The sequence below is a fragment of the Tursiops truncatus genome, chromosome X (genome assembly GCF_011762595.2).
Source record: "Tursiops truncatus isolate mTurTru1 chromosome X, mTurTru1.mat.Y, whole genome shotgun sequence".
Taxonomy (NCBI): domain Eukaryota; kingdom Metazoa; phylum Chordata; class Mammalia; order Artiodactyla; family Delphinidae; genus Tursiops; species Tursiops truncatus.
The window spans coordinates 116,089,113-116,100,557 of NC_047055.1; the positions used below are offsets into that span (position 1 = coordinate 116,089,113).

Genomic DNA, 11,445 nt, shown 5'->3' on the forward strand with positions numbered 1-11,445 from the left:
GGGACTGTTTGTTCCTCTACAAAGTGAGAATCCAGCACCTTATGTATTAAAATGTGGGACATTTTCTTCAGAGTATAAATTTTCAAGAGCTGCTTCTATGCCTTCCTCAGTACACTCTCAAATCCCTTTGTATCTTTAACACCATAACATACAGTTGATTTTAAAATGAAAATTGATAGTCTCTGTTTCCTTGCACCAGTTTTTCTTAATTTGACCATATGGTCGACAATGTGTCTGAAGCCTATTCATTACTGTGTCCAGTTCTAGAGCCCAGAAGTACATAAGACATGCTCAGCAATTTATGTGAACAATCTGCAGGTATTTCCTGACTGGTTATTTCAAGCAAGTGTTTTTTACGTGATAGACACCTGATAAATGCTCAAAGAATGAATATGAATGTTTAAGAATGAATAAATGTGAATTTTTAAGCAATATGTTCACACAAGAAATGCAGTTCACAAATATGTATATTTCCCAGAATAAAACACTGTACTGGACTCCCTCCCCCCGCCCAAAAAACAAAAACCCTAAAAGTATTGTATATGGAAGTACATCAATAAAGATACTAAAATTTGAAATCAACCTTGAATGGAGCTTTCTCAAGGAAAGAAAAAAATCCAAATAATGCTTGGTTTCACCTAAGAGATACTTAGAAAAACCAGCACACAAACTGTTCAGTTCCAGAGAACCAAATACAACATCAGCTGTGAGAAAAGTTAAACTGTCTGAAGAGAATGGATTTCAAGGAAATGCTGCTTATTTTCTCCTCTTGGTTATTTCTGAAAGAACATTTGAAGAAGAAATGCAGTGGGACTTTTCTGTTCTCTGAAGATTTTGAATTGCTTCCAAGAGACATTTACCTGGGGTTTAAACTCTATTAGGTGTGATTTTTTTTTTTTTTCCTCACCAGTCAATTAATTTTGCAGGGAGTGAGAAGTTAGGAAGAAGCAAGGCTAAATCAGCTGTCTCCAGAAAATGCACCTCAATCTTATACTCAGAGATTACCCCCACCGCTATCCACTGACTTTTCTTTCTGAAACCAATATGTCAAACTCAAGAAGTAGTCCCTAGAACAGAAACATGCCTGGAAGGGAATGGGAGTTTGAGTGAAACTTCCCTGCACACAAACAACCCTATTTGTCCCGATGTGGTAGCTCATTTACCGAAGCACCTACCACCCTCAGAGAGAAGGTCGCTGTCCTCCAGGACTTACCTGTCTGCTGAGAGAGCTGTGAGTGTGAAGACAGACACCCCTACCGAGGTAAGCTGGATAAAAGGGATCAGTTTGCAGCCAATCCTGCCAAACAGCCATCTGTCGGCCAGGTACCTGCTGGCATCTACAGGCGCACAGGTTACCAGGAGCAGCAGGTCTCCCACAGCCAGGCTGGAGATGAATACGTTCGGTACATTTCGCATGGACTTCACGGTACAGAAGATCTTGATCAGGGTGATGTTGCCAACGAGGCCTATCAGAATGATGACCCCATAAATTGCAGGGATGACATACAGGACCCCCGGGTGGAACCAGTCGTCGTTCGTGGGGAGATCCACACTGTGATTAGAGATGTTGCAGCGTACGAAATGGTCCACGTCCAAGTTTAGAAGCAAACAGTCATTCAGAGCCATCCTCTAGGTTCTTTCCCACCTAAAAAGTGCCCTTAGATGCTGTTGCTTAACTTTTGACTTTGCAGTTTGGTGAAGATGATGATAAAATCTATGCTGGGCTCTTTATCTTCTTTAATAAAAATACTCTGAGTACATAGAGACTATGGCATTCAAAATTGTCACTATTCTGACGCTGGCGCTGCTCTGGTCTTTACGTGACCAATGTAATACATCTCTAAATTCAGTAAGTTAACAACAAAACACCCACAAAAACTCAGCTCCCAAAGGGCTTAGAATCAAACCCACTCTGTACCAACTCCTTCTACCTCCATTCTAGTCTGAGTCTCCCTGGCTGCAGTTTACTAAGAACTTTTGGCCTGCTATTTTCACACGGCATTTCCCGTCTTTCCTGATATTTAGAACCTGAAGGTTTAAAGAGGGTAGAAAAACACTGTACCGAGAAAGCCTGAAATGCTATAGGCAGGAACGCTTTGCACGTCACCGGCTTCACCGGCTTCACCAGCAAACGGCAGCTCTGCTGAGCTGAGGCTCTGAAGAGGAACCGGGCTACTTATAGGCAGAGAGTGCCAGCCCCCTGCTGGACACTTCAGTCACTGCCCGGCCGCCTGCTCTGCCCAGATGAGACTCGCCCAACCATCTGCGGGTCCTAGCAGATAATTTGGGCTTCTCTTTTTCAGATGCAGCACTCCGCAAAGCACTGGAAATCTTTCTGATACTAGGCTCCAAATCCAGACTCACATCCCATTTTCTCATCTTTTCCAATACATTAGGATGACACGTTAAGGTTGCTATAAAATGAGGTCTGTCCCTGAATTAAATTGCACACAGATGAGCAAAGCGTCCACATGTGAGTGGTCCCACTCGGCCTTCCCACTGCCTATTTGAACAGGGACTGCTACTGAGGGCAAATAGGCACACGACTCCTGCCTTAAACCTTCAGCACCTGACATCTGGGAAGAGCAGAAAGCAGAACGCACACACGCTCTGTCCTGTAGATCTGCCAGGCCATTCTTTTTCCCTTTACCAGAGAGAAATAAAATCAGAAGCCAGCTGTGTTCTAACTCTCACAGATAAGTAGTCTTTTCCAGGAGAATTTTCTCATTGGATCTAAAAGGTACATGAATTGGCATTCTGGTGCAGCTATTTGCAATTTTAAGTTAATGTTTGCTGCGTTTTATAGCAAATTTCCTCGTAAGCTCTGAGTGAGAAATGAACTGTAAAGGAGTTACAGATAGAATACTGAGGAATTGGGGAGTGGAAAGAATAACAGAGTTGACAGGTGCCAGGAAAGGCTTTACTGAGGAGGTACTATTAGATTTAAGCTTAGACCTTTAGCAAAAATGCATAATTACATTACAAGCGTGAATCTTCAAGACTTATGTGAAGCTCTTCAAGCTCTTCCAGATACATCACAGGAAGCCAGTTACTAGCAGGCGCTGCCACTGAAAGTTTGGTTTTTCAGGATTCATAAGGAATAAAGAAGCTTGCACTCATCACCATGCCAGGGCCCACCAAGTGTGCTGTCATGGAAATTTCCAACGGCAGCTTACAACACTGAGGCGGCTGCCATGCTTCTTCCGTAAACCCAAGGGCTTGTGCTCCTCTCAGCCAGCAGTAGAGTCTAATGTTACACGCCCAGAGGGCGAAGAGCTTCTCAGTGGTGATCAGTAGCACCATTAATGAGTCAGTAACCACAAGCCTAGTGGTGTTGATGAGTTACTGGCAGTAGAGCTTAATAATGCTGTACATGGACTCCCTGCTTAAGTCCTGGCTCCCTCATTCATTACCTTGGCAAGTTACTTGATGTCTTAAGCCTCAAGCTCCTCATCTGTAAAGCGGGGATAATTCGTGAAGTTAAATGAAATTACCCGTGTTAAGACTTCATAGTATTTGGCACATAGTAAGTGCTCAAGTAATAATCAGCTGTTATTATTAAACCTATTATTATTGTTGTGATTGAAAGAGACTATTTTTGTGATTTTATTTTGGAAAAGCCCAGTAAAGTCAGAAGAGAGACTGACCTCAGATCAATAGGCTAAAAGTTCTATCATAGCAGCCAGTCCTCCATTTACTTGAAAGTCATTTATCAAACACCTGCCAGTTTCCAGGCACTGTGTAAGAGCCTGAGAAAAATAACATGAAGATACATGTTATGATAAGACCCGTCATGATCCCAACTACTCAAGCGTAAAGTCAGAGGACCTGGTTTCAAAGAATAATGCCAAGAAGGGTTTTCAAGAAGATTCTGCAAGTGCTTCTGTTCGTTCTCTACCGTATTCATAATTCTGCTTCTTGAAATTGCTGTGGTGGCTTTCTTCTCTGATCATTTACCTTTCTTCCTCTCAATGAGAATCATTGCTTCTGGCGTTGTTTTTGTTGTCATTACCAGAGGGACAGCCTTGTAGGAATTATGCCAAAACTCAGAGAAATTCACCATTCTTGGACTAGAAGAATTAGTGAGGCATTGAACTGCCCAGGGTAGTCCTGAGCATTTCGAAACAGAGGTAGCAAAAGCCAGAACCTGGCTATATTATTATATGAAACCCGGGCATCTTTGGGCCTTTTAACCTTCTGAAAGTTCCTTGAGTATTGTTTAAATAGAAATAAACTCTGGCTTCTTTTAAAAAAAAAAGTCGCAGCATTTACACCCCATCCCCTCCCTTTTCTCCAGAGAAGGTGACATTTGATCTTTTTTTCAAGATTTATTTATTTATTTAATTTATTTTTGGCTGCATCAGGTCTTAGTTGCTGCATGCGGGATCTTCGTTGAGGCGCGCGAGCTTCTCTCTAGTTGTGGTGAGTGGGTTTTCTCTTCTCTAGTTGTGGCGTGCAGGCTCCAGAGCACGTGGGCTCTGTAGTCTGTGGCACGTGGGCTCTGTAGTCTGTGGCGCGCGGGCTCTAGTTGAGGCGTGCGAACTCAGCAGCCGCAGCACACAGGCCCAGTTGCCCCGCGGCATGTGGGATCCCAGTTCCCTGACCAGGGACCGAACTCACGTTCCCTGAATTGCAAGGTGGACTCTTCACCACTGGACCACCAGGGAAGTCCCGACATTTGACCTTAAAGGCTATTTGGCAGAACCCTTTGAACAGAGAAAATAGTATGCACCTAGGATGGAGGCTTAAAGGAAAGAGCATGGCATTGAGCAGCAGACAGCTTCAAGCCCGGAAAGGGCATCCAGACTGGAAGAGAGGGGGCAGGGAAAGAGCAGTGTGAAATGAAGCCTGAGGCAGGTTTGGGTGAAATTGTGATGGATCTTGTATTCTTGTTAAGAAGTTTGGTCTGAAGGGCATGTTTTTGGTTCACAAAGAGGACTCCCAGATGTTGTTTCCCTTTATTTCTTTAGACACACCCGTGTGCTGAGTCAACCACACCTCTTAAATCCAACTGGGCTGTTAGTGTTTCTTCCCGTGTAAGTTACACTGATGCTGAGAGTTAGCAGTGATTCCTCATGGCTGTTGTTGGTGTTAGGTGTCCCACAACACGATAGACTGTTCTGATGGTATTTTAGGAGTGAGGATATATTGAGGTTCAACACTTAATATTTTCTGGGAGCAAGGATGTTTTAGAAAGCTAATTAGAGAATTTTGATGTCATTTCAACTAATTAGCTATAATGACTCTTTCCATCCCTACCACTTTGTGTCACCTTCGAGCAGATCACCAAACATACTTAGACATTTGCTTAGCTTTTTATTTAATGGTGAGCATGAGATGCCTTTGACTTATGAAAATGACATAGAACAAACATAATACAAAGTCCCCGTCCTCAGGGACTCCAGTTTCTGAATGGAATTGGAGTGTGACTCAGCATCCTTTCTTACGTGTTGGGGCAGGAGCATCATTTCTATTTCAGTCAAGAGAGTCACATTTTCCACTCTTCCAGACAATTGCATTTTGTTTTTTAATATGGGGGTGGGACACAGTCATTTGGTAGAATTTGGGAGGATGGGTGGACTCAACAGGACCAAAGAGAGTAAAGACAAAGTCTCTGCCCACCAGCTATGTGCATGGCACTGTGTCTTCCAGCAGCTGGCATTCTTGGTAGACTGACAATGAACATACACAGAAAAGACAAATGAATTATAGAGTGGGTAGAATTTGTAGGTGGAACCAGAGTAAAGAGAAGGGGATGCTTTGGGTCTGTCTGTGAGATAGTCTTGAACAAAGCTGTAGAGGGGAGTAATAAATGAGAAAAAGGAGACTGGATCTGCTGGGGAAGACTTTACATTTAAGGTTTCTGGTTGGACTTCAGTCTATAGAACACTGGTTCTTCAAAAAAACTCAAGATTGCCTGGAGTGCTTCTTAAAAATACAGATTCTGAGGCCATACCCCAGACCTATTGAATGAGATCTCCAGGGATGGAACCCAAGAATCACTATTTTTCATGAGGTCCTGAAGGGATTCCAGCCCTCTGCTATGCTGGGGACCAATGATGCAGGCAGTGTGTGACCCCGAGATCACGGCAACATTACAGTCCTTGTGCCTGCCCTCTGTGGAGGGAGAGGGTGAGCAAGGAAGCACATTTAGGAGATAGTTGCTATGGGCCCTTGATACCCAAAGTGTGGTCCTTGAACCAGCAGCTTGGGTATCACCGTAGAGCTTGTGAGAAATGCAGAAACTCAGGCACCACCCCAGATCTCCTTAATCATAATTTGCATTTTAACAAGCTCCCCAGGGATTCAGGTGCATGTTAAAGTTTGAAAAGTACTGCTCTAGGCATTAGGGAGCTCTGGCAGAAAAGGTTAAGAAACCAGGGCAGGAACTGGGAACAGATAGGAAACTGGAATCTCAAGCTCAGAATGAAACCAGCAACTGGACCAACTGGAAGCTGACTGAAGAATCCCTCATTTGGGGTTTTTGATATCCCCCTGATAATGGCTGGGAGTTGTCCCGGACTGCATGGCAGGCAAGCTGTTTTTGCCACAAGACAGGGGCCAGAATCCCATTACAAATGTAGGGAATCTAGGCAATGGAAAAGCCCAAGATGGTGAAATTTTTTAAGCTTGTGACTCAGTATAAACAGCAAGAACAAGAGAGAAGCCACTCTGGAGGGAAATGCTGAATCTGGTTTTAGGCATATCGAGTTCACTATATGAACAAGGGAAAGGAAGGAAGTCAACGAAAATGACAGCTGAAGTCTGGAGGCAGAGAGGTAAATAATTAAGAGGACTGGCTGGGAACCAGGATGATGAATGACAGTAGTTTAACTGTACAGAGAAATCACCAAGAATCAAGTGAAGTTAGGCTCTGAGGAAAAGGTCATGTGCTGAAAATCAGTGGGTACCAAACATGATTGCAATATTACATATGTGGCAGCACCATGGAGAAGCTGCTGAAAAGATTGCAGCAACTCTTGCTTGAGAAGAATCAGAGATGTCAAATTTTAGTGCTGCAGCAGGAACAAAAGAGATGGATGACTGTATCCAGATCCTGTAATGCCGGGATCACTTCAAGTTCCCTTCTTTTCTCTTAACATTCTGTGGCTTTTCATGGTGCTTGGAAACTCAGGAGAGATGGGGGGAGTCTTCTGAAAGAAAGAGTCAGGTTTCATTTTGTGCCACACAAAGCTGCAGAAGGGCAGGTCGATGCCCAGACAAGGCCTGGAGTGGAGCACCGGACTCTCAGTCAGACCCAAGGCTGACAGAACACCTCGCATGGCGGCTTGAACATATTCCACCAGTTCTTGGTACTCTTTCCTTCAAGAGGTGGAGATAAATTTTCCTCCCCTTGGATATGAGCTGCACTCAGTGACTGGCTTCCAACAAACAGAATGCAGCATCAGTGATAGTGTGTAACTTCCAAGATTAGATGACAAAGGACATTGCAGCTCCCTCCGTGCACTGTCTCTTAGATTACTTGCTCTGAAGGAAGTCAGCCCCCATATTGTGAGGACACTCAAGTGACCCTACGGACAGATCCCCAGGCTGAGGAACTGAGGCCTCCCGTCCACAGCTCTGTGAGTAAGTGATCTTGGAAATGGATCCTCCAGCCCCAGTCAAGCCTTCAGATGACTGCAGCCCCAGCCAACATCTTGACCACGACCTCAAGAGATACTCTAAGCCAGAACCACCCAGTCAAAACACTCTCGAATTTCTCACCCACAGAGACTGTGAGTTAATAAATGTTTTTGGTTTTAATCCACTGCTTTATGGTAATTTGTTATGCAGTGATAGATGTGGAACACCTGGTAAGTAGAATGGATGAAGGGCGGGGGGAACCACCAAAAAGACAAAATAAAACAGAAAAGAAATACCAGAAAAGGCAAGTGCTATAAACCAGGTTGAACCTTGAGTGGTTAGAGTGTGAAGGAAAGTATGGTCAAATCTAGAAGAGTTATGGAGACTGAAATCCATTTGTTATTCAGTACCACCAGAATTTTTATCTGGATAAAATATGTGTATTTTTAAAAAATTATAAATGAGGTGAACTTTCTTGCCTGGCCACCATGTACCTGAAAATTAGACTATTTATATCCCATTTCCCCATCTGCTCAGTGAGCTTGGGCAAGTCAGTTCAGTGAACATTATTTGCCACTGAACTGTTCTGTGCCATGGATTCCCCATCCATAAAATACAGAGCATTTTCCCTTGGCCTATGCTTCAGGACAACTTGAGGCATTAGTATCACCCAGTGGCACCTAAGGCAACATAAAGTGGCACCTTCCCCTCTGCCCTCAGCCATCTCTCTTTCCAGCTCTTCTTCTCTCCTGGAAGAATCTGATCAGTGAGACCCCGGGCCCCTCTGAAACGCATCCCTTGTATTATGTCTATACCTCTACTAATAGATGTCTGACAAGACAACATGTTGCTGGGATGAATTCCTTTTTAAACATTTTATTTTAAAATAACTTTAGGTTTATAGAAAAGTTGCCACGATAGTACAAAGAGTTCCCATATACCCTTCTCCCAGCTTCCTCTATTGTTAGCATCTATAAAACTAAGAAATTAGCATGGGCACAAGACTATCATCTAAACTATGGACTTTATTCAGATTTCACCAGGTTTTCTACCATTTTCTGTTCCACTATCCAATCCAAGATACCACACTGCATTTACGCATCATGATTCCTTAGTCTCCTCTTATCTGTGACAGTTTCTCAGACATTCCTGTTTTTCGTGACCTTGACACTTTTGAACAGTACTGGTCGGGAATTTTGTAGAATATCCCTCCATTTGGGTTTGTCTGATATTTTTCATTGTGAGACTGGAGATGTGAATTTGGGGTAGAAAAACCATAGAGGTGAGGTGCTCTTCTCATCACATCATATCAGGGAGTATGTATTAGTTGCTACTATAATAAATTACTATGAATTTAGTGGCTTAAAACAGAAATTTATTCTTTTACAATCTGAAGGATGAAAGTCTGAAATAAGTTTTACAGGCTAAAATCAAGCTGCTGGCAGGCCTGGTTCCTTCTGAAGGCTCTAGAGGCCTCCATCATTCCTTGGCTGGTGGCCACATCACTCCAGTCTCTGCTTATGTCATCACATTGCCTTCTCTTCCTCCATAGGCAAATCTTCCTTTGCCTCCCTCTTATAAGGACTCTTGTGATTACACTGAGCCCACCCAGATAGCCTAGAATAATCTCCCCATCTTGACTGCATCTGCAAAGTGCACTTTGCCACATAAGGTTTTTTGTTTGTTTGTTTTTAAAAGTAATTTTATTATTTTAAAATAAATTTATTTATTTTTGGCTGCCTTGGGTCTTTGTTGCTGCATGAAGGCTTTCTCTAGTTGCAGAGAGCGGGGGCTACTCTTTGTTGTGGTACGCGGGCTTCTAACTGCGGTGGCTTCTCTTGTTGCGGAGCATGGGCTTTAGGTGCACGGGCTTCAGTAGTTGGCACATGGGCTCAGTAGTTGTGGCTCGTGGGCTTAGTTGCTCCGCAGTACTTGGGATCTTCCCAGACCAGGGATTGAACCCGTATCCCCTGCATTGGCAAGCAGATTCTTAACCACTGCGCCACCAGGGAAGTCCCACCACATAAGGTTTGCCATATAAAATAGTCACAGGTTCCAGGGAACAGGACCTGGATATCACTGGGGGCTATTGCTCAGCCAACACAGAGTACATGATACCCATATGATTTATCAGTGGCCATGTTAATCTTCAACACTTTGTTAAGGCTGTGTAGGCCAGGATTCTCCACTGTAAAGTTATTGTTTAGGGGGCACAGATTCCTTTTAATTACCAGAAATATGACTGTATTCATACCCAAAGTAATGATGTTGACATTATGTAACCATTCAAAATTACTTATATTAAGTGTCATTCCCTACCAGACCCAGTTCTAGACCCTGGAAATACAAAAATTAACAAGCAATGGTCCATACCCTCAAGGAAATAATTGCCTAACTAGGACAACATTTGCAATTTGTTTAAAGAAAGCAAGTTTAGGCTCAAAGTTTGCGGCCGCCCTTGCGCCCACCCGATGTATGGGTGATATACTGCAGCGGGTGTCAGGGTGAGGGACGGCCATATTTGCCGGTGCAGCCCGAGCCGTTAACAACAAAAAGTGTGCAGGAGCTTGGCGCGCGCATGGACGCATGCACAGACGCGCGGGCCGCCTCGCTGTCGCCCGGCCTCGCCGCCTTCGCCGCCACCCTCCCGGGCTGGGCCCCGCTGCGCCCCGGTGCGCCCCGCCGCTCGGGGGAATGTCTTACAAACCGAACTTTACCGCGCACATGCCCGCCACCTCCCTCAACGCCGCTGGGAGTGTCCACCCGCCCTCCACCAGTATGGTGACGTCTTCACAGGACCGCCAGCTGCTGACTACGGGCCGCCATCTCTAGGCTACACCCAGGGAACTGGGAACAGCCAGGTGCCCCAGAGCAAATACGCTGAGCTGTTGGCCATCATCGAAGAGCTGGGGAAAGAGATCAGACCCACCTACGCGGGCAGCAAGAGCGCGATGGAGAGACTAAAACGAGGCATCATCCACGCTCGAGGATTGGTGCGGGAGTGCTTGGCTGAAAAGGAACGGAATGCCAGGTCCTAGCTGCCTTGTGAGCCTGGACGGTTTTCCATCTTCGGAGAGAAGTTACAGTTCATCTCCCCTGTTCAGACGAAACTTTTGTTTTCAAAATGGTAACAGTTTGGTTTCTCCTCCCCCTGCCCCTCCCATGGTTCACTAGGCTCCGAATCTACAGTCTGTAAGATTGAGGAAAGATTTTGCAGTTGATTGGGAGTCACATTTTAAATAGTTAGGAACTACCCAGGTGTTTGTTGTTGTTTTTTAAAGCATTGATTCAAAAGATGCACGTAAAAATTACCTATCTTACAGCAAACTAGTTTGCCTCCAAGATACCAGTGTCTCGCTCTCCTCTTTTGAATACATTTATGTTACCCGAATTGTTCTTTGATCCTTTTCATAAGCTGATACAACTTGAAGGGTTTTTTTTGTAGTGCGGACTTGACAGCACACTTAACTAGTAGCTGGTCCCCTCGTTTCCCATACACTATAGATTCTGCTTATCGTAAATTCTTTTTTGCTTAAGCATTTGCATGACTATTAGTGCTCTGAAGTCGATTTTTAAAATACACAAGTTATACATACAGAAGAAAGAGCAACCTCCCAAACAAACCCAAAAAGGATCCCCGAAATTTTTCCCGAGACTGTATGTAGATTTCAGTTCTGCCTTTCCTGTAAGTTGATCCAAAGATCTGGAAGAAAATGGAACTGTTTGCATCTTTGTATTTATTACTCGATGTAATAAAGCTTATTTTCATTAAAAAAAAAAAGCAAGTTTATAAACATAAGCAAGCTTTCTGTTTAAAGAACCTGGACACTGTTTTGGTGATGACCTTTAATTGTATAGAGA

General features: G+C 44.0%; 1 protein-coding gene and 1 pseudogene across 2 annotated transcripts in view; one reads left to right on the forward strand and one right to left on the reverse strand.

Moving 5' to 3' along the window:
* The window catches only part of GRPR (gastrin releasing peptide receptor), a 147,811-nt gene extending 145,677 nt beyond the window's left edge, over positions 1-2,134 (reverse strand). For both annotated transcript variants that reach the window (XM_073799646.1, XM_004319885.4), the window contains exon 1: positions 1,214-2,134. In XM_073799646.1, the coding sequence (XP_073655747.1) occupies positions 1,214-1,626 (413 nt within the window). In that variant the 5' untranslated portion in view covers positions 1,627-2,134. The remainder of the gene's footprint in view (positions 1-1,213) is intronic.
* An 8,077-nt stretch (positions 2,135-10,211) lies between these two features.
* On the forward strand, positions 10,212-11,161 carry LOC101331939 (cyclin-dependent kinase 2-associated protein 1 pseudogene; annotated as a pseudogene).
* Positions 11,162-11,445: the final 284 nt, after the last annotated feature.